A 23,733-nucleotide genomic window follows, 5' to 3' on the forward strand; every position below is an offset into this window, starting at 1 on the left:
CGGGCATCATGACAAAAACAATCCAGGCAGCGGTTTTACCATTATTAAACATCGGCTCGCTTTGCGGCTTGGGCTTCTTCGAATATCCTCTCGGACGATTCAGGCCATATCTCACTTGTCTATACTTTTTGGTCACATGGAGCCTTCATGCGTATCTTTTTTACTATTTTATCTATCTCAGCAATTCTATGTGGTTAATATACATGTCCTGGCCTACTAAAATAATAATACTCAGCGCAATTATATCGATACCTATCAATCTATTTTATTTTAAGGTAAGAATTTTACGCATATATTTCAAATATAATAGTATCTTTAAATTAACATAAATTCGAGATTTTTTTTATGTCGAGAATTAATTTTTTGATACATTTATAGAATAAAAATTTTTTAGATACGTTTGAATTTTTTTCAATATATTTGTATTATTATTAATCTTAATATGTGTGTGTATCTCTCTAAATTACTCTCTCTTTCTGTATCTTAATTTGTCTAATTTTATATGTTACCAAGCTAATAATAATAAAAAAAACACTTCTTTAACAACACATTCTAATACGAGATTACTAATTTCTTTTTTAAGATATTGCGCAATTAGTGCTTATATTATTTTCTTAAAAACATCTTTTTCAGAAACTAAATACATGTTTGCATAACATTTCCATTGTGGACGATACATTGGAAGCACTTGGAACACCAAAAGAATATCGACAACTGTATAATAGGATAATTCGAATATTAATCGGATGGATCGTATTGACTTTTCTTGTAAATATATCGGACGGTTTTTGGTTCAATTGCGATTATTTCATTATTCGTATTTTTGTTGCATTTGTGGGAAATCATTTGCTGCATGTCAACATTTTCAATAGTATGACATGTGGAATTATTTTAAGGTCAGTAAATACATATGGGTATCGTAGTGTCATTTTTTTACGATGTTTCCCAAAAATTTTCTTAAAAAGCTTAATGTTAATTCAAATCAAATCAATAAGGAGCGTAAAGAGCCACAATGCTAGATCTTCGTGCAAAGGTTATAATATATTCGTTAAAAATGTTTACAAACGTTTCAGTCTGCCATCAGGCCTTCTTTAATGTACAAAATAAGATACAATAAAATATAAAATTTGCTTGCAATGCTTAAATAATTAAAAGATGTGGAAGATGTATTTGCAATCCTTTATCAATCATATTGTAGTTCATTAATAAATTAGATAGGATTGTATTAATTGCATGATGGAGAAGCGCTCGCCCAAGTAGAAAAAACGAGGTGGAAAAGTTAAGACCAGATGTCTTTACATGTTGAACTTGAATATCTTAGTTCTAAGATATTCTATATAAAGTGGCTCTTTACGCTCCTTATTGATTTGATTTGATTTAACAATCACCAGAGCCTTATATTCTAATTAATCTTAATGTTAATGTTTTTTATAAATAAGTCTAAGATATTTAATGTGACACTAAATAAAATTTTATTAGTATTTTTATTTTGATAAGTGCAAAATGGTTTTAAAAAATAATTAAAAAATTTTTATTATTAAAATATTAAAACATTATTATTATTATTATTAATATAACTAAAAACATTTGATTTCTTCTTAACTTTCTTCATTATGTTCAGATATATAGGTTCCAGATTTCAAAGAATTAATGAACACATTCATAATCTGATCGACGACACAGAGCGTATTAGAACACAAAACAAATTAATTTCAGTTAATCAGCGAAAAATAAAAACAACAAAATGCAGACAGTACATATGGATTATAATGTAATTTTTTACATAATACATATTATTTTGAAAACTTAAATTAAATGTTTTCTACGTTCTTTTATATATGTATATATACTTGTATTACTTGCGTACATATCTGTATTTGATTTTTTTATAACAGTCACGATTGAATTGTAGGCACGTTCATTTGAAGTTATGTCTCATATCACGTGAACTAAACAAAGTATTTAGTATACAAATGACTCTACAAATGGCAACTTATTTCACACTTTTCATAGAAATGTTTCTTCTATATTATATGTTATATGTAAACAAAAATTCATATATTATCAATACAAATGCACAATTCACGTATAGCGTGTGTATTTACCTCTGGATATCCATATATTGCGCACAATTTCTCGTATTCAATCATATCTGTCAAACTGTCTGTAATAAGGTAACAAATTAAATAAACATTATTTAATTATAACTAATTTAATTAATAAAAAGAATAATAGATATAAAGAAGCTATAAAGAATATATTAAAAAATTGAGCTAATTGTTACTTAAGCTACTTGATTTTATTTATTTTACGTAAAACTTTTGACTGTGTAATGTTACAATTTTTATCAATGTTTACGTAATTTCAGGCAAACGAGACAACAGCTATTCTTTACAAATTATCCAATGATAGCTTCGACAGAAAATTACGCACCCAGGTTAATTATTATCGCATGATTTTATATATATGATTAGACTATCTTATATGTTATGTTTATAATTATGTAATGTTATATTATAATGCTATCTATATGGTTTATTCAAATTTAGATACTACAATTTATACTACAAGTAAACCAGAGAAAATTAAAACTTTCTGGTATGGACCTTTTCCACTTCGGATATAATTTCCTTCGTCAGGTATGTCTTACATTTTGTAATAAATAAATTATAATAAAATCAAATTTTATATACAATTCTTCCCAAGTGATAAAAATGTCTAAGCAATAATGTAGAATTTTGGTTGATCATTATATGTTGAATTATATGTTTTATATGAATTTTATTGTTATTTTACATTAGTCGAAACTTTCTTTACAATATAAACTATGCTTTTTATAATGGAAGCATATTTTTCCAGTTTTGTATATCAATTGTGACTGTTTTGGTGATTATAATACAAATGCCTGTAGTCTTTATGTTTGATATAAAACCAAAAAGTCTATAAACTGACAAAAATTACTCTTATTTTTTCTCAAAAATAACTATAATACTATTAAAAGCGTAAGTATACATTATTAATTTTGTTTTATTCTATTTCCTTCACTTTATATAATAATTCTAATTAGGTACTCCATCTGTTTAATTTGCAAATAAAAATTCTTTTTTCAACAAATCGATTCTTTTAATCCACATAAGTACTAGCATAATTTATTGCTGAAATTATAAAGATCTTTATCTTTCTAACCATATTAACGTCAATGTAAACTTACATTTGTACAATGTAAATTTAATCATTTCGCAGTGTCACAATAGACGAATAATATCACAAAGAATTCTTTTAGTTTAACTCCGACAAGAAGTCGCTATGAAGAACATTCAAGCTGCTATATTTCCCCTTAAGATCATGTTGTGTTTATTTGGGTTCGAAGTAATTGAGTATCCTCAAGGTCGATCAAGACTGTATCTCACATTCATTTACGTATTAGTATTATGCCTATTGTACGCTTTTAATATGATCAAAACTTGGGTGTTTCTTGAAGATTTTGACATTGGCGTGTATATCATAAATATATTTACTATGATTCTTGCAGTGGCATATATGCTGTTTAATTTATATTATAATAAGGTATCACAATTCAGAGTAATTTTGTGGTTATTAAAATGCGTGCTAAATTTTTGACATGCAGCTCTCGTTGTGTATAATTAGATGCAATCCAAAAGTAACGCGGACATTTTTTCTGTGATTAGTGTTTGTGGCTTTTATGCGTTAATTTTGAATTGCATCATGAATATTGAAGAGAAAATGTCAATTTCACGTCATTAAGATATGTATGCTCGACTTTAAAAGGTATAAATCCAGTTTTAAAACGTCACAAATTTCAACGAATAGAATACAATGCTTTCTATAGTGTGTTTGTTTCAAACAAGTTATTTCGAAAGTATTTGACATGACACTATATGTAATATTATAAACATTTATATTCTGTTTTATATGCACAACTTATAAAATACGTTTTCTTCCTTTGCAATACATTTTTTTAATATCTTTTTTAGAAATTCAAGAGATGTCTGGATAAGATAAATATTGTAAACAATACACTGGAAAAACTTGGAACACCAAACAATTATATAAACTTACGCATGCAAATTGAATGGCTGATCATTGGATGGATCGTTTTAATACTTGTAATGAATGCGATCGACAGCTTGTGGATAATTCGACGTGTTCCTAAATCTTACATTGTAATGGCCATATATGCGATATTAATTTCAAATTATCCATTTTCTATCATTACACTTTATGACCTGATGTTCATGATATTATTACAGTGCGTATATAATACCATCACAGTACACACACACACGCGCGCGCACAAATAATTTTTATTACAACGAAAAATACGGCGATAGACAAATAGAGAGAGAAAGACAAAAAAAAACCATGTATTAAATATTTAAAAATATAAATAAGTTATCGTTTTTGCGAAATAAGTATCGCGAAAATTAATTATTTTATATCACTTTTGATGCAGATATATCGGATCTCGATTTGAATATATAAATCAACATGTTCAAAAACTATCAAAGCAGAAAAAACAACGAGTAAAACGTGCCTGGACGATTTCTACTTTGTCTTTGATTAGTCGACACATGGCTAGTACCAAAATATGTAAGCATATAATATGGATTTTAATGTAAGTATAATTGTACAAAGAAACTGCAACGTAGAGGTTTTTGAATTGCTTAACACGATAATAAAATAAAATTGTATTAAATTTTATAAAAAGTATAAAAAAATATTTATTGTTATTATCCGAAATAAAAGAAGTATAAAGAAATTTTGTAGTAAATGTATTAATATTTTTTTAAATGGAAAAGAATTGTGTGATTAAAAATAATATGTTTATGTTTCGCTGGAGCTTTGTAAAATATTATTTTTATAAAAAAGATTTTACAACCAATGCATACCATAAGTATGTATAAGTTTGAGAAACGCAAATATATGAAATAAAAATCTACTAAACTTTCTATTTATATAATCGTTCATTAGGTACATTTTACAGGCATCTACATCTCGAATTATGCACGATATCACAAGAATTAAATATAATATTTGGATTTCAAATGGTGATGCAGACAACTCTGCTATATATTTTTACAATACAGTTTGCTGTCCAGCTTTATGATATATTTGTAACGATAAATACATACACTAATTATGAACTGATAATCAATATTTTGGTCCCTTGTACTTGGTTTTCAAGTAACATTATAAAAATAGTGGCTTTTAATTATGTCTGTGAAGGAATTTACACAAAGGTATGTTTGTAAGAATATAAATTGTAAAAATATAAATTATAGAAACAACAAAATAATATATATCTATATTTTACTATTGATGTACTATTTGTATATCAATAAGATATATTTAATATAAATAAATATTTATAAAAAAACAATATTTAGCTATGTTTTTATGTGTAGCTATTTGTTAAGATATGTCAATTAAAGTTGCAAAAATGTTTCTTTAATATTATTTTATTAACAACAAGAACATAATTGATCTTCTTTAAAATTTAATCAAATTTAATTATTATTAGGCAAAAAAAACCGAGATGTTTATCAATAAATTAACAAATCTTACTTTCGACGTCGAGACGCAACAAAACGTAAGCGATTTTACTATATGTAAATACTTGAGCAAAATTAAGTCTTTTTAATTACATGATTATTTACAGATCACACAGTTTCTATTGCAATTATTACGAAGACCATTAAGAATGTCTGCACTTGGATTTTATTATTTTGGTTATAAATTTTTACGATGGGTTTGTATAGTTATTTTAATTAAATATAAAAATTATTAGTTTCCAAAATTTGAATTTTATAAGCATTGATTCTATTTTAAATCAACAAATTAAAAATAAAATATTTATAACAAAAAATTTAATATTTAGAGTAGACATACAATTATTTTGTTAAAAACAAGCAAAGATGTAATAATAACTCTTTTATATAATAACTTCTTTTCCAGATTGTACAAGATACTGCATCAATCATAATAATTGTCATACAATCACGTTCAAATAAATATAAAAAAAATACTATGTTGAAGTAAATGAAGAATAAAATATATTATGGACATTATTAGTATTCCTGTATATTATTTCATTATTACAGTTTCAGATGACACTGATATAAAACAACACAAATCTGATACTTTATTCAATAATTTTTTAAACAGGTATAATATCATTATACACTTGCTCAAATAAAAAGGTATGTAGATGTGAGAGTATATTTTTGTGATTTATAACTGATTTCAAATTAAAATATTAACGCGCCTTTGAAAGTATTTATTATTTTGTTTTTCTCTTTGCATGCACACCTCTCGCGACTCTCTTATGTTTACCAGGTTCGATTTTTTCTGTTAGTTGCTTAGATATGTCCAGGTGTGTCTCTCGGGAACTGTCTTGTACTTTGTATAATGTATTTTATAAAATAAAACGTTATTATTCCCTAATGAAAACTCTATAGTAGAAAACAAAAAAGTCACGAGCAACCTTTGTTATTTATAAACCTTTTTTGCTTAGTATAAAACATGCAATCTGCTTATTTATCATATTTGATTATTATTTTGTTTCACGGCAATTTTCTCCGCCTATTTAATTCGTAATGACCCTTCTTTTAGCAGATCAATTTTTTGCAATTTGCATAAATACCGACACAAATTACTGCAATTATTTTCATTATTGTTCCGATATCAACGTCAAAGTGAATTTTATCATCTCACATTGCAAAACAACAGTCATTCAATATTGAAACACAAAATAAACCTTTTCTTTTAATTCGTTGTAAGAAAATTTGTCATGAAAACTTTTCAAACGGCTATTACTCCACTTTTGATCGTACTGTGTTTATGCGGACTCGGAGTGTTTGAGTATCATGGTCGACCAAGCTTATATCTCACTATATTTTACATTCTGATATCCTGGCTGGTTTACATTTATATCATTATCACAGTGGAACTATTTCTTCGAAGCTATTTTATGGGATTGTCCATGAGTGCTAAAACTAGTATAGTTTTTGCAGTGCTGTATATACTTCTTAACTTGTTTTATAACAAGGTATGATAATAATTCGGCATAATTTTGAAAATTGCAGAAAGGAAATGACTTCTTCATATTTTTTTCTACACTGTCGCAGTGCCGCATTATCGTAATATGTATTGAAAAATAATATTTAAAAATTATGTTACTATACTATGTAATAATCCTTTTCAAAGTAGCGCGAAACCAATTACAATTTTTTTGTAAAACATTACAAACGTGATGCAGTGAAATGTGTTTATCTCAGTAAACATTTTAACAAATAAATTTACACTATCCTCAAAACTATGTAGTGTAATATAAAATATCTACACCAAAATCATGAAGATCTAAAATATTGCATTATTTAAAATGCTACTGTATATTTTAAAAGTATCTTAATGTCATCGATACTCAAACATCTTTTAGCCATTTTTTTATACTTTAATATAATATTATTTAAGACTATTTTTAATGCTGCGAATACTTCTATCCTATTTTATATGTATACTTTTCAAAAACGTCTTTCTCTTTTTGTAATTTAACGTATTTATCTGTTTTTTAGAAATTTAAGAGTTGTTTGCAAAAATTAAATATCGTAAACGATACATTGAAGAAGCTTGGAACGCCGAAAAATTATGCAAAGTTGCGGATGCGAATAATATGGGTGATCATTGGATGGATAGTTTCGATTTTTGTAATGAACATGGTCGATATTTTGCGATTTTTTATGATATTTCCTGAACCTACGGCAATGGCAATAGTTATACCGTTAATAATGAATCATCCACTTCATGTCAATGCACTCTACGATCTGACGTTTATGACACTACTAGTGTTTGTATACATGGCATTACACTAAAGAAATTGTTTTTACTGGAATACAATATATAATTACGTACATAATATACATAAGAATATATATATACATATAATATAATATAATATAATAATATAAGAAAAATTAATTACGTGATAAATCAGATAGATCATATGCATGTTATAAATAATTTATTCTATAGATTATTATAAATTAATTATGGTATATTAAATTTGATGCAGATATATAGGATCTCGATTTGAGCACATCAATCAACATATTCAAGCATTAATACAGAAAAAGAAACGATATGTGAGACAAGCCTGGGCGACTTTCACTTCGTCTCTGATTCATCGTCACATGGCCGGCACTGAAATATCCCAGCAAATAATATGGATTTTAATGTAAGTATATCGAGATTTATATATATATTAGTTTACACCTTTACGTAATAATCTAAAAATATTTTTTATGTTGAGTGTATGTCGCAGGCATATTCATCTCGAACTGTGTTCGATATCACAGGATTTAAATATGATATTTGGATTGCAAATGCTGATGCAAGCAATTGCATTTCATGTTTTCACTGTGCAGCTTGTTAATGAATTTTATCACACAGTCACTATGTTAAATTACGACACACCAAATGGAATAAGGATTCATATTTTCATTATTTTTGTTTGGGCTATAACCGGCATCATAAAAATGGTTGTCTTTAATTACATCTGTGAAACAATTTGCAATAAGGTATGTTTATTATTTCCATACAAACAAATCTTCTGCATATTTTAATCTAAATATGCATAATTATTAATAAAACTCTGTTAACATTAGGCAAACCAAACAGAAGTACATCTTAACGGATTGACAAATCTTATTTTTGATGTCAACACACAGGAAAATGTAAGCGAGGATTTTGATGTAAATATATATTAACACAAATTTACACTTTTTCACAATTAAATAATTATTTACAGATCACACAATTTCTATTGCAATTATTACGGAAACCACTGAAGATTTCTGGATTTAGACTTTTTTATTTTGGCTACAAATTTGTTTTTGAGGTCCGTAGCTTTTGTTTTTCGATAAATAGTGTTACTAGTTTTCAAAATTCCAAACTTATAAGTTGATTCAAATTTAATTTGGTATATATTAGAAGTAAAATATTTATTAAAAACTATATATATTGTTATAAGAATAATAATAATATGTAGACAAATATTGATTATTGTGTGTGTGTATGTTTTAAAATTTTAATATACAAAGTAATACATACCAAATAATTTTTCTAGTGTGTGAATTACATTGCAATGGTTATATTATTCGTTATACAAACACATCCACAAGGACCACACATGAAAGAGGTACTACTAAATAAAAAGCAATTGTAAATGTTATTTGTATTAGATTCTAAATTGATACTAATTAAAAAAAACATTATTACTTTATTCCTTACGTAAAAATTTTGTGTATAACATCAATCACAAACATAATCCACCAAGTATAAAAAAAACAAAATAAAGAAATAAGTATGCTCAGAACAATATTCACATTTGATAAAAAAATAAATTTTTTATGTGTAAAAATACATGACATAGTTATCAACGGCTCTATTTTGCTTACGGTACATAATTTTAGCACATCGATTATTTCAAACATAAGCACAATAATAACAATTACAAAGATATGTTATCAAGTAAGGGTCTCAACTGCTTACATTCCCATTTGCCAACAGCTTCGTTTGCCCACAATATTTTGCCGACAGCTTCAATTGCCGACATTCCCGATTGCCTACAGAGAGATTGCCTACAAGCATTATTGCGCACATTTAAAAATTAAAAATACGTACGTTTGCACACAAGACATTATTGCACACATACACATTGCGCACATGACATTATTGCGCACATGACATTATTGCGCTTTGTGTAGAAACTCGTAAACCCACGTTGAACTTCGCTTTCTTTGAAATTTCACGCGTAGGCGGCGGAAAACTTCGCCCCTACGGGGCGAAGCCTCTCCCCCGCGTAAAACAAATAATAAATCCTACTCAGATTATACCTAACAAGGTAAACCTAACAAGATTAACCAAGGTTCACAAACAAAGTTGTAAACCCATGTTGAACCTCGTTTTGCATGAAAAGAATTTGCGTAATAATATTATGTGTGCAATGTGTATATGCGCAATAATGTCATGTGTGCAAACGTACGTTTGTATTTTTAATTTTTAAATGTGCGCAATAATGCTTGTAGGCAATCGCTCTGTAGGCAATCGGGAATATCGGCAATTGAAGCTGTCGGCAAAATGTTGGGCAAACGAAGCTGTTGGCAAATGGGAATGTAGGCAGTTGAGACCCTCCCATAGTTTCGACAGAAAATTACGCGCCCAAGTTAATTATTATCGCATGATTTTATATATATGATTAGACTATTTTATATGTTATGTTTATAATTATGTAATGTTATATTATAATGCTATCTATATGGTTTATACAAATTCAGATATTACAATTTATACTACAAGTAAACCAGAAAAAATTAAAACTTTCTGATATGAGCCTTTTCCACTTCGGATATAATTTCCTTCGTCAGGTATGTCTTACATTTTGTAATAAATAAATTATAATAAAATCAAATTTTATATACAATTGTTCCCAAGTAATAAAAATGTCTAAACAATAATGCAGAATTTTGGTTAATCTGTTGAATTATATGAATTTTATATGAATTTTATTGTTATTTTATATAGTCGAAACTTTCTTTACAATATAAGCTATGCTTTTTATAATAGAAGCACATTTTTTCAGTTTTCTATATCAATTGCGACTATTTTGGTGATTATAATACAAATGCCTGTAGTCTTTAGGTTTGATGTAAAACCAAAAAGTCTATAAACTGACAAAAATTACTTTTATTTTTTCTCAAAGGTAACTATAATACTATTAAAAGCGTAAGTATACATTATTAATTTTGTTTTATTCTATTTCCTTCACTTTATATAATAATTCTAATTAGGTACTCCATCTGTTTAATTTGAAAATAATAATTCTTTTTTCAACAAATCGATTCTTTTAATCCACATAAGTGCTAGCACAATTTATTGCTGAAATTATAAAGATCTTTATCTTTCTAACCATATTAACGTCAATGTAAACTTACATTTGTACAATGTAAATTTAGTCATTTCGCAGTGTCACAATGGACGATTAATATCACGAAGAATTTTTTTAGTTTAACTCCGACGAGAAGTCGCTATGAAGAACATTCAAGCTGCTATATTTCCCCTTAAGATCATGTTGTGTTTATTCGGATTCGAAGTAATTGAGTATCCTCAAGGTCGATCAAGACTGTATCTTACATTTATTTACGTATTAATATTATGCCTATTGTACGTTTTTAATATGTTTAAAACTTGGGTGTTTCTTGAAGATTTTGAAATTGGCGTGTATATCGTAATTAGATTTACTATGATTCTTGCAGTAGCATATATGCTGTTTAATTTATATTATAATAAGGTATGACAATTCAGAGTAATTTTGTGGTTATTAAAATGCGTGCTAAATTTTTGACATGCAACTCTAGTTGTGTATAATTAGATGCAATCCAAAAGTAACGCGGACATTTTTTCTGTGGTTAGTGTTTGTGACTTTTATGCGTTAATTTTGAATTGCATCATAAATATTGAAAAAAAAATGTCATAATTTCACGTCATTAAGATATGCATGCTCGACTTTAAAAGGTATAAATCCAGTTTTAAAACGTCACAAATTTCAACGAATAGAATATAATGCTTTCTTTAGTGTGTTTGTTTCAAACAAGTTATTTTGAAAGTATTTGACATGACATATGTAATATTATAAACATTTATATTTTGTTTTATATGCACAACTTATAAAATACGTTTTCTTCCTTTGCAATACATTTTTTTAATATCTTTTTTAGAAATTCAAGAGATGTCTGGATAAGATAAATATTGTAAACAATACACTGGAAAAACTTGGAACACCAAACAATTATACAAACTTACGCATGCAAATTGAATGGCTGATCATTGGATGGATCGTTTTAATACTTGTAATGAATGCGATCGACAGCTTGTGGATAATTCGACGTGTTCCCAAATCTTACATTGTAATGGCCATATATGCGACATTAATTTCAAATTATCCATTTTCTATTATTACACTTTATGACCTGATGTTCATGATATTATTACAGTGCGTATATAATACCATCACAGTACACACACACACGCGAGCGCACAAATAATTTTTATTACAACGAAAAATACGGCGATAAACAAATAGAGAGAGAAAGACAAAAAGAACCATGTATTATATATTTAAAAATATAAATAAGTTATCATTTTTGCAAAATAAGTATCGCAAAAATTAATTATTTTATATCACTTTTGATGCAGATATATCGGATCTCGATTTGAATATATAAATCAACATGTTCAAAAACTAGCGGAGCAGAAAAAACAACGAGTAAAACGTGCCTGGACGATTTCTACTTTGCCTTTGATTAGTCGACACATGGCTGGTACCAAAATATGTAAGCAAATAATATGGATTTTAATGTAAGTATAATTGTACAAAGAAACTACAACGTAGAAGTTCTTGAATTGCTTAACACAATAATAAAATAAAATTGTATTAAATTTTATAAAAAGTACAAAAAAATATTTATTGTTATTATCCGAAATAAAAGAAATATAAAGAAATTTTGCAGTAAATGTATTAATATTTTTTTAAATGGAGAAGATTTGTGTGATTAAAAATAATACATGTTTATGTTTCGCTGGAGCTTTGTAAAGTATTATTTTTATAAAAAAGATTTTACAACCAATGCATAAGTGTGTATAAGTTTGAGAAGCGCAAATATATAAAATAAAAATCTACTAAACTTTCTACTTATGTAATCGTTCATTAGGTACATTTTACAGGCATCTACATCTCGAATTGTGCTCGATATCACGAGAATTAAATATAATATTTGGATTTCAAATGGTGATGCAGACAACCATGCTATATATTTTTGCAATACAGTATGCTGTCCAGTTTTATGATATGTTCGTAACGATAAGTACATACACTAAGTATGAACAGATAATCGATATTTTAGTCCTTTGTACTTGGACTTCAAGTAACATCATAAAAATAGTAGCTTTTAATTATGTCTGTGAAGGAATTTACGCAAAGGTATATTTGTATAAAAATATAAATTATAGAAACAACAAAACAATATTGTATATCTATATTTTAGTATTGATGTACTATTTGTATATCAACAAGATATATTTAATATAGATGTTTATAAAAAAACATTATTTAGCTATGTTTTTATGTGTAGCTATTTGTTAAGATATATCAATTAAAGTTGCAAAAATGTTTCTTTAACATTATTTTAATAACAACAAGAACATAATTGATCTTCTTTAAAATATTACATTTAATCAAATTTAATTAATATTAGGCAAAAAAAACCGAGATGTTTATCAATAAATTAACAAATCTTACTTTCGATGTCGAGACGCAACAAAACGTAAGCGATTTTACTATATGTAAATACTTGATCAAAATTAGGCTTTTTTAATTGCATGATTATTTACAGATCACACAGTTTCTATTGCAATTATTACGAAGACCATTAAGAATGTCTGCACTTGGATTTTATTATTTTGGTTATAATTTTTTACGATGGGTTTGTATAGTTACTTTTAATTAAATATAAAAATTATTAGTTTCCAAAATTTGAATTTTATAAGCGTCGATTCTATTTTAAATCAATAAATTAAAAATAAAATATTTATAACAAAAAATTTAATATTTAGAATAGACATACTATTATTTTGTTAAAAACAAGCAAAGATGTAATAATAACTTTTTTATATAATAATTTCTTTTCCAGATTGTACAAGATACTGCATCAATCATAATAATTGTCATACAATCACGTTCAAATAAATATAAAAAAAATACTATGTTGTAGTAAATAAAGAATAAAATATATTATATACATTATTAGTATTCGCGTATATTATTTCATTATTACAGTTTCAGATGACACTGATATAAAACAACACAAATCTAATACTTTATTTAATAATATTTTAAACAGGTATTATATCATTATACACTTGCTCAAATAAAAAGGTATGTAGATGTGAAAGTATATTTTTGTGATTTATAACTAATTTCAAATTAAAATATAACGCGCCTTTGAAAGTATTTATCATTTTGTTTTTCTCTTTGCATGCACACCTCTAGCAACTCTCTTACGTTCACCAGGTTCGTTTTTTCCTGTTAGTTGCTTAGATATGTCCAGGTGTGTCTCTCGGGAACTGTCTTGTACTTTGTATATTGTATCTTATAAAATAAAACGTTATTATTCCCTAACGGAAACTCTATAGTAGAAAACAAAGAAGTCACGAGTAACATTTATTATTTATAAACCTTTTTTGCTTAGTATGAAACATGCAATCTGCTTATTCATCATATTTGATTATTATTCTGTTTCACGGCAGTTTTCTCCGGCTACTTACATAATTCGTAATGACCTTTCTTCTAGCAGATCAATTTTTTGCAATTTGCATAAATACCGACACAAATTACTGCAATTATTTTCATTATTGTTCCGATATCAACGTCAAAGTGAATTTTATCATCTCACATTGCAAAACAACAGTCATTCAATATTGAAACACAAAATAAACTTTTTCTTTTAATTCGTTGTAAGAAAATTTGTCATGAAAACTTTTCAAACGGCTATATCTCCACTTTTGATCGTACTGTGTTTATGCGGACTCGGAGTGTTTGAGTATCATGGTCGACCAAGCTTATATCTCACTATATTTTACATTCTGATATCCTGGCTGGTTTACATTTATATCATTATCACAGTGGAACTAATTCTTCGAAGCTATTTTATGGGATTGCCCATGAGTGCTAAAACTAGTATAGTTTTTCCAGTGCTGTATATACTTCTTAACTTGTTTTATAACAAGGTATGATAATAATTTGGCATAATTTTGAAAATTGAAGAAGGGAAATGACTTCTTTATATTTTTGTCTACACAGTCGCAGTGCCGCATTATTGTAATATGTATTAAAAAGTAATATTCAAGAATTATGTTACTATACTATGTAATAATCCTTTTCAAAGTAGCGCAAATCCAATTACAATTTTTTTGTAAAACATTACAAACGTGATGCAGTGAAATGTGTTTATCTCACAGCAAACATTTTATTTAATTAATAAATTTACACTATCCTCAAAACTATGTAGTGTAATATAAAATATCTACACCAAAATCATGAAGATCTAAAATATTGCATTATTTAAAATGCCACTGCATATTTTAAAAATATCTAAATGTCATCGACATTTAAACATCTTTTAGCCATTTTTTTATACTTTGTTATAATATTATTTAAGACTATTCTTAATGCTGCGAATACTTCTATCCTATTTTATATGTATACTTTTTAAAAACGTCTTTCTCTTTTTGTAATTTAACGTATTTATCTGTTTTTTAGATATTTAAGAGTTGTCTGCAAAAATTAAATATTGTAAACGATACATTGAAGAAGCTTGGAACGCCAAAAAATGATACAAAGTTGCGGATGCGAATAATGTGGGTGATCATTGGATGGATTGTTTCGATTTTTGTAATGAACATGGTCGATACTTTGCGATTTTTTATGATAATTCCTGAACCTACGGCAATGGCAATAGTTAGACCGTTAATAATGAATCATCCACTTCATGTCAATGCACTCTACGATCTGACGTTTATGACGTTAGTCATATTATGACTTTAGTGTAATGTCATCTATACAAACTAGTGTTTGTATAGATGACATTTCACTAAAGAGATCGTTTTTACTGGAATACAATATATAATTTCGTATATAATATACATAAGAATATATATATATATATATATATATATATATATGTATATAATATAATATAATATAATATACTATAATATAATATAATAATATAAGAAAAACTAATTACGTGATAAATCAGATAGATCATATGCATGTTATAAATTACTTTTTCTATAGATTAATTATTATAAATTAATTATATTAAATTTGATGCAGATGCATAGAATCTCGATTTGAGAACATTAATCAATATATTCAAGCATTAATAAAGAAATAGAAACAATACATGCCTGGGCGACTTTCACTTCGTCTCTGATTTATCGTCACATGGTCGGCACTGAAATATCCCAGCAAATAATATGGATTTTAATGTAAGTATATCGAGATTTATATATATATTAATTTACACTTTTACGTAATAATCTAAAAATATTTTTCATGTTGAGTGTATGTCGCAGGCATATTCATCTCGAACTGTGTTCAATATCACGGGAATTAAATGTGATATTTGGATTGCAAATGCTGATGCAAGCAATTGCATTTCATGTTTTCACTGTGCAGCTTGTTAATGAATTTTATCACACAGTCACTATGTTAAATCACACCAAATGGAATAAAGATTCATATTTTCATTATTTTTGTTTGGGCTATAACCGGCATCATAAAAATGGTTGTCTTTAATTACATCTGTGAAAAAATTTGCAATAAGGTATGTTTATTATTTCCACACAAATAAATCTTCTGCATATTTTAACCTAAATATGCATAATTATTAATAAAACTTTGTTAACATTAGGCAAACCAAACAGAAGTACATTTTAACGGATTGACAAATCTTATTTTTGATGTCAACACACAGGAAAATGTAAGCGAGGATTTTGATGTAAATATATATTAACACAAATTTACACTTTTTCAATTTAATAATTATTTACAGATCACACAATTTCTATTGCAATTATTACGGAGACTTTTTTATTTTAACTACAAATTTGTTTTTCAGATCCGTAGCTTTTGTTTTTCGATAAATAGTGTTACTAGTTTTCAAAATTTCAAACTTAAAAGTCGATTCAAATTTAACTCAGCATATATCAGAAGTAAAATATTTATTAAAAACTATATATATTATTATAAGAATAATAGTAATATGTAGATAAATATTGATTATTGTGTGTGTGTGTTAAAATTTTAATATACAAAATAATACATACCAAATAATTTTTCTAGTGTGTGAATTACATTGCAATGATATATTATTCGTTATACAAACACATCCACAAGGACCACAAATGAAACTAAATAAAAAGCAATTGTAAATATTATTTGTGTTAGATTATAAATTGATACTGATTTAAAAAAAACACTATTACTTTATTCCTTACGTAAAAATTTTTTGTATAACATCAATCATAAACATGATCCACCAAGTATAAAAAAAACAAAATAAAGAAATAAGTATGCTCAGAACAATATTCACATTTGATAAAAAAATAAATTTTTTATATGTAAAACACATGACATAGTTATCAACGGCTCTATTTCGATAACTTACGGTATATAATTTTAGCAGGTCGATTATTTCAAAGATAAACACAATAATAACAATTACAAAGATATGTTATCAATATTATCTAGTGCGATTGTGTCACCAGCAAAAATGCAGTTCCGAATTTCAATGATACCTGCTATAACCAAGAGCATTCATGTTTTCATCATCTACCAGTTATACATTTGGTTTAAGAATTATCGAACTTACTTTCACTTATATTGATTTCACCACTTTTTTCTTTTTTCTGTTTGTCGTTATAAAAACAAGTTCTAATAAAAAATTAGTTTAAAAAAAATATTTTATCAACAAATACATTTTTATATTACAATAATGTTTAAATGTAATATAATACTGTACATATTGTTTGTAATTACTTATTGCTTTATTATTTTGATTTAGATAATATTGATTTAAAAAACACTACATTCTATGTAATAATTTTAGTAATAATATCATTATATAATTCAACAGTTGTAAAAAAAAGAATAAATGCTAAGAGCAACATTAGTATTTACGTCAGAAATGATTGCCTCAACACAAAAAAGCATTATTTTATTATTAAATTTATATTTACATTTACATTATTACAAAATATGTCCATTAATACTTCTGCTCTAATGCATTCGTGATGCATAATTTCAGATCAATTACTTTAATGTTAACAAATGCAATGAACGAATAATGCAATAATTGGAATTAAAAAGATACATTCTTAGTGCTATTCTACGCAATTTCCAGCAAAGAAAATGTAGTTCTAATTCGGATCGCGAAGACACTCGACATGACAAAAAGCATTTGTACAATTTTATGGCCGCTCATGATAATCAATTATGTGTTTGGTTTACGAATTATTGCATTTCCAATAAGTCACGCAAAATTATGTTTTAATTTATTGTACATATTGCTTTTGTGGTCAATTTTCTGTTTTCTCCTAATATATACGGCAATGTCTTACATAGTCCATTACTGCTTAATATATCATATTTGTCTACGAATAAACGTTCTTATAGTGTTTTTGACAATTGTTTCTACAGTACAGTATAAAAAGGTAGAAGAATGTTAACATACAATATACTTACAATATGCAATCTGTACGGTATATGACCAGTAATTTAAAACGGGTGACATTGTAGAGAGAACTCTTACTTTCAAACTTTTAAAGAAACACTTATTATTTATCTTCTGTACGAAAAATTCAGATTTTATCTCAATTGTGTGTTACCTTATTTTATTAGAAATTTAGAAAATGTCTAAATAAACTCGCTATGATCGACGATACACTGGAAAATCTCGGAGCGACAACGGATTATCGTAAGCTACAAAGAAGAGTAGTATGGCTTGTCTTAGGATGGTGTATGATGTACATATCAGTTATCTACGGAGAATCCTCATGGTTTGCAGAGTACTATAATCTTGATACCCCAACAGCTGTATATATTACCGTTATACTAAATTATTGCCGTTTTATGAATTTTATTGGTGATATAACAATTGCAAGCATTCTAGGGTAAGTACATTTCTTACATGTATAAAACACATCATAACAAATTTACTGTGTTCAACTATAAATTTACATGTACAAAATACATCATAAGAAATTTATTATAAATTTAGATCAGTGTATCATAAAGCATAATAGATAAAAACTTAACTTTTATAAATTTTTAAACATTTGGGTATAAAAATAAATCTAAATATATTTCAAAATAAGTACTATTGCATAACATTTTTGTCATATTTAGTTACGTAGAACTAAAGTTCGACCAAGTTAATAAATATCTTCAAGAATTATTAAAAAATAACAAACTTGAAGTAAAAGAAGAACGAGTTTGGAAAAATCCCACATTATACTCAACGCAACAGACATTTCCAAAAACTCAATACAAAGAATGGATGACGTGGATTGTTATGTAAGAATTAATGTAAATATAATAAACTGTCTAATATGTCCATGTGACCGAATTTAATACTTCATTTATACAGACATCTTCACGTCGAATTACGTGAAATATCTCATGAAATAAACTCGATATTCGCAACACAAATGACCCTCAAAATGCTATGTTTTTTCGGTGACATAACATTGGGGTTGCGAGAAGTTTTTAATTTAATCCTCATTAATAATTATATTAATGGAAGTATGATGTACATTATAATGACACTATATATACTATTCTTAAATGTATTCAGATTGTTTCTCATTAATTGGATGTGCGAAAAAGTCTGCGTCAAGGTATCAATTCTTCGTACCATTTAAAACCTCTTTTTAACGAGAGAGAGAGAGAGAGAGAGAGAGAGAGAGAGAGAGAGAGAGAGAGAGAGAGAGAGAGAGAGAGAGAGAGAGAGAGAGAGAGAGAGAGAGAGAGAGAGAGAGAGAGAGAGAGAGAGAGAGAGAGAGAGAGAGAGAGAGAGAGAGAGAGAGAGACAGAGAGAGAAAGAAACAGAGAGAGAAAGAGATATTGTGTGATTATTAATATTAAAATTTTCATTAGTAGATTAGAGATGTTATACCAAAGACTTTATACCATATATTTTAGGCTAAAGCAACAGGAGAAATTATAAATACAATGACATATTCTACTTCTAATACAGAAGTCCGTAAAAATGTAAGTTTGACAATAAAACTTTGACGTATTAAAATAAACAGTAACGAACATTTAAGTAAAAACGAAAAGTTAGAAACATATATGAAAAATAATTTATTGTATTAATAAATTCAGATTTCTCAACTATTGTTACAAATAACCTACGCGCCACTTAGATTTTGTGGGCTTGATTTATTCCAATTTGGTTTTAAATTTCTTTTTAAGGTAAGTTTGTAAATATCACATTACTATCTGTCAATAATTGAAACAATCAAAAGTATTTAAAAAGTGGTATTACTCTCTTTCAGTTCTCAAAAACTATTGCAACTGTTTTAGTTATACTAGTGCAAGCGCATACAGAAATAGTGACTAAAAATCTATAATTTATGGAATATACAAATAAAAGTAAGTTATGATGTAAGTAAGTATTGTCAATATATTACATTTTACAAAGATGTTTTTTTTTTCAGTTATACACTCCTGCTCAAAATGTTTTGTAATATTTGTTATTCTTCTTACAGCAAACATAACAAGCTAAGAAAATAAGGCTATATTTTTTTTTCAGTGTATGCCAATTTTACCTCTTTTTTCTGCTTGTTGTTATAAAAACGAGTTTTTATGTCAGTTTTATGCATGTAGATATTTTATCAAAAAATACATTTAATATTGCAAAAATATATTGGTATAATGTTCAAATGCAATTTGTTGTAAATACTGTTTCTACTCATTTGTTGTTTTATTATTACGGGATTCCTTCCTATTAATTTAAAAAACACTATCTGCAATATAATAATTTTATGTATAATGACATTGTATAATTCATCAAATATAAAAAAAATTAATATGCTAAGAACATCAATATATGTCACAGAAATTAGCCTCTCGTAAAAAAAAACACTGTCTATCCATATTTCTGTTTCAGAAATTCGCAATGCATTATTTCATTAAATCGATTATTTTAGTATATAGAAGTGCAACATTTAATAACACAAAAATGCGTTTTCATTACTATTCTGTACAACTGACAGCACAGAAAATGCAGTTCTAATTCGGATCGCGAAGACACTTGCAATGACAAAAAGCATTTGTACGATTTTACGGCCGCTCATGATAATCAATTACGTGTTTGGTCTACAAATTATTGCATTTCCAATAAGTCGCGCAAAATTATGTTTTAATCTATTGTACATATTGCTTTTATGGTCAATTTACTGTTTTCTCTTAAGATATACAGTTATGTCTTACATAGCTCATTACTGCTTAACATATCATATTTGTCTAAGAGTGAACATTCTTACAGTGTTTTTGACAATTGTTTCTACAGTACAGTATAAAAAGGTAGAAAAATGTTAATATACAATATACTTACAATATGTAATCTGTACGGTATATGACCAGTAATTTAAAACGGGTGACATTATAAAAAACTCTTACTTTCAAACTTTTAAATAAATACTATTTATCTGCTGTACGGAAATTCAGATTTTATCTCAATTGCATATTATCTTATTTTATTAGAAGTTTAGAAAATGTCTAAATAAACTCGATATGATTGACGATACACTGGAAAATCTCGGAGTAACAACGGATTATCATAAGCTACAAACAAGAATAGTATGGCTTGTCTTAGGATATTGTATGACGTACATAACAATTATCTATGGAAAATCTTTATGGCTTGTAAAGTATTATCACTTTGATACTCCAACAGCTATATATGTCATGTTTATACAACATTATTGCCATTTTATGAACTTTATTGGTGATATAACGATTGCAAGCATTCTTGAGTAAGTACATTTCTTACATGTATAAAACACATCATAACAAATTTACTGTGTTGAACTACGAATTTACATTAACAAAATACATTATAAAAAATTTATTATAAATTTAGATCAGTGTATCATAAATCATAATAGATAAAAACTTAATTTTTTTATAAATTTTTAAACATTTAAGTATAAAAATAAATCTAAATATATTTCAAAATAAGTACTATTGCATACCATTTTTGTCATATTTAGTTACGTAGGACTAAAGTTCGACCAAGTTAATGAATATCTTCAAGAATTATTAAGAAATAACAAACTTGAAGTAAAAGAAGAACGAGTTTGGAAAAATCTCACATTATATTCAATGCAACACAGATTTCCAAAAACTCAATACAAAGAATGGGTGACGTGGATTGTTATGTAAGAATTCATGTAAATATAATAAATTGTCTATCTCTCCGTGTGATCGAATTTAATACTTTATTTATACAGACATCTTCACGTCGAATTACGTGAAATATCTCATGAAGTAAACTCGATATTCGCAACACAAATGACCCTCAAAATGTTATGTTATTTCGGTAACATAACATTGGGATTGCGAGAAATTTCTAATTTTATTCTCGTAAAAAATTATGTAAATGGAAGTATGACGTACATTATCATGGTACTATATACACTATTCCTAGATGTATTCAGATTGTTTCTCATTAATTGGATGTGTGAAAAAGTCTGCATCAAGGTATCAATTCTTCGTACAGATTTAAAATACAATTTAGAACTTCTTTTTAACGAGAGAGAAAAAGAGAGAGAGAGAGAGAGAGAGAGAGAGAGAGAGAGAGAGAGAGAGAGGTGGGGGAGGAAAAGAGAGAAACAGGGGAGGGGGGACAGGGAGAAGGAGAGAGAGAGAGAGATTAAGTAATTAATATTAAAATTTTTATTAGTAGATTAGAGTTGTGTGTCATACCAGAGATTTCATACCATATATTTTAGGCTAAAGCAACAGGAAATATTATAAATACAATGTCATATTCTACTTCTAATACAGAAATCCGTAAAAATGTAAGTTTTACAATAAAACTTTGATTTAAATATTAAATAATTTAAAATAAACAGTATTAAAATAAGCAGTGATGAACATTTAAGTAAAAACAAGAAGTTAGAAACATATATGAGAAATAATTTATTGTATTAATAAATTCAGATTTCTCAACTATTGTTACAAATAACTTACGCGCCACTTAAATTTTGTGGGCTTGATCTATTCCAATTTGGTTTTAAATTTCTTCTCCTGGTAAGTTTGTAAATGTCACATTATTATGTGTCAATAATTGAAACAATCAGAAGTATTTAAAAAGCGGTATTACTTTCTTTTAGTTCGCGAAAACTGTTGCAACTGTTTTAGTCATACTAGTTCAAACGCATACAGAAATAGTGACTAAAAATCTATAATTTATGGAATATACAAATAAAAGTAAGTTATGTTGTAAGAAAGTATTGTCAATATATTACATTTTACAAAGATTTTTTTTAGTTATACACTCCTGCTCAAAATGTTTTGTAATTTTGTTATTCTTCTTACAGCAAACATAAGAAGCTAAGAAAATAAAGCTATATTTTTTCTTCAGTGTATGCCGATTTTACCTCTTTTTTCTGCTTGTTATTATAAAAACGAGTTTTTATGTCAGTTTTATGCATGTAGATATTTTATCAAAAAATACATTTAATATTGCAAAAATATATTGCTATAATGTTTAAATAGAGAGGGGTTCAACTGCCTACATTCCCATTTGCCAACAGCTTCGTTTGCTCACAACATTTTGCTGACAGCTTCAATTGCCGACATTCCCGATTGCCTACAAAGCGATTGCCTACAAGCATTATTGCGCACATTTAAAAATTAAAAATACAAACGTACGTTTGCACACAAGACATTATTGCACTCATACACATTGCACACATGACATTATTGCGCACATTTAAAAATTAAAAATACAAACGTACATTTGCACACAAGACATTATTGCACACATACACATTGCGCACATGACATTATTGCGCTTTATATAG

General features: G+C 27.1%; 3 protein-coding genes across 8 annotated transcripts; all 3 read left to right on the forward strand.

Moving 5' to 3' along the window:
* The first annotated feature begins 1,013 nt into the window (after window positions 1-1,013).
* LOC105676208 (uncharacterized) lies at window positions 1,014-15,380 on the forward strand. Its single transcript, XM_067350957.1, has 23 exons — window positions 1,014-1,771; window positions 1,913-2,437; window positions 2,550-2,639; window positions 2,860-3,002; window positions 3,284-4,270; window positions 4,475-4,636; window positions 5,006-5,261; window positions 5,543-5,611; window positions 5,681-5,770; window positions 5,977-6,221; window positions 7,596-7,867; window positions 8,093-8,254; window positions 8,342-8,597; window positions 8,685-8,753; window positions 8,828-8,917; window positions 9,146-9,217; window positions 10,356-11,984; window positions 12,072-12,184; window positions 12,274-12,435; window positions 12,802-13,057; window positions 13,332-13,400; window positions 13,470-13,559; window positions 13,767-15,380. The coding sequence occupies exons 11-17, from the start codon at window positions 7,683-7,685 to the stop codon at window positions 10,470-10,472; spliced, it is 951 nt and encodes a 316-aa protein (XP_067207058.1). The 5' UTR covers window positions 1,014-1,771; window positions 1,913-2,437; window positions 2,550-2,639; window positions 2,860-3,002; window positions 3,284-4,270; window positions 4,475-4,636; window positions 5,006-5,261; window positions 5,543-5,611; window positions 5,681-5,770; window positions 5,977-6,221; window positions 7,596-7,682; the 3' UTR covers window positions 10,473-11,984; window positions 12,072-12,184; window positions 12,274-12,435; window positions 12,802-13,057; window positions 13,332-13,400; window positions 13,470-13,559; window positions 13,767-15,380.
* A 2,174-nt stretch (window positions 15,381-17,554) lies between these two features.
* On the forward strand, window positions 17,555-20,867 carry LOC136998639 (uncharacterized). 6 transcript variants are annotated; one of them, XM_067351681.1, is made up of 8 exons: window positions 17,557-18,351; window positions 18,539-18,810; window positions 19,046-19,213; window positions 19,287-19,536; window positions 19,841-19,909; window positions 20,024-20,113; window positions 20,197-20,309; window positions 20,410-20,867. In XM_067351681.1, the coding sequence occupies exons 1-7, from the start codon at window positions 18,085-18,087 to the stop codon at window positions 20,269-20,271; spliced, it is 1,191 nt and encodes a 396-aa protein (XP_067207782.1). In that variant the 5' UTR covers window positions 17,557-18,084; the 3' UTR covers window positions 20,272-20,309; window positions 20,410-20,867. The 6 variants fall into 6 exon arrangements, with proteins under 6 accessions (XP_067207785.1, XP_067207782.1, XP_067207784.1 ...); XM_067351683.1 differs by having other exon boundaries at window positions 20,197-20,305; XM_067351682.1 differs by having other exon boundaries at window positions 20,197-20,293.
* A 115-nt stretch (window positions 20,868-20,982) lies between these two features.
* Window positions 20,983-23,573, forward strand: LOC136998640 (uncharacterized). The gene is made up of 6 exons (XM_067351686.1): window positions 20,983-21,678; window positions 21,916-22,083; window positions 22,156-22,405; window positions 22,657-22,725; window positions 22,868-22,957; window positions 23,041-23,573. The coding sequence occupies exons 1-6, from the start codon at window positions 21,437-21,439 to the stop codon at window positions 23,113-23,115; spliced, it is 894 nt and encodes a 297-aa protein (XP_067207787.1). The 5' UTR covers window positions 20,983-21,436; the 3' UTR covers window positions 23,116-23,573.
* Window positions 23,574-23,733: the final 160 nt, after the last annotated feature.

The sequence above is a fragment of the Linepithema humile genome, chromosome 3 (genome assembly GCF_040581485.1).
Source record: "Linepithema humile isolate Giens D197 chromosome 3, Lhum_UNIL_v1.0, whole genome shotgun sequence".
Classification (NCBI taxonomy): domain Eukaryota; kingdom Metazoa; phylum Arthropoda; class Insecta; order Hymenoptera; family Formicidae; genus Linepithema; species Linepithema humile.

Coding starts and splice junctions, on each gene's coding strand:
- LOC105676208 (XM_067350957.1), top strand. CDS start 7,683: ATGCGAATAATATGGGTGATCATTGGATGGATAGTTTCGATTTTTGTA. Junction 8,598..8,684: donor GTGAAACAATTTGCAATAAG/GTATGTTTATTA, acceptor TGTTAACATTAG/GCAAACCAAACAGAAGTACA. Junction 9,218..10,355: donor AAGGACCACACATGAAAGAG/GTACTACTAAAT, acceptor ATACAAATTCAG/ATATTACAATTTATACTACA.
- LOC136998639 (XM_067351679.1), top strand. CDS start 18,085: ATGACAAAAAGCATTTGTACAATTTTATGGCCGCTCATGATAATCAAT. Junction 19,214..19,286: donor TGGATGACGTGGATTGTTAT/GTAAGAATTAAT, acceptor TCATTTATACAG/ACATCTTCACGTCGAATTAC. Junction 19,537..19,840: donor GCGAAAAAGTCTGCGTCAAG/GTATCAATTCTT, acceptor CATATATTTTAG/GCTAAAGCAACAGGAGAAAT.
- LOC136998640 (XM_067351686.1), top strand. CDS start 21,437: ATGATTGACGATACACTGGAAAATCTCGGAGTAACAACGGATTATCAT. Junction 21,679..21,915: donor ACGATTGCAAGCATTCTTGA/GTAAGTACATTT, acceptor TGTCATATTTAG/TTACGTAGGACTAAAGTTCG. Junction 22,726..22,867: donor ATACAGAAATCCGTAAAAAT/GTAAGTTTTACA, acceptor TAATAAATTCAG/ATTTCTCAACTATTGTTACA.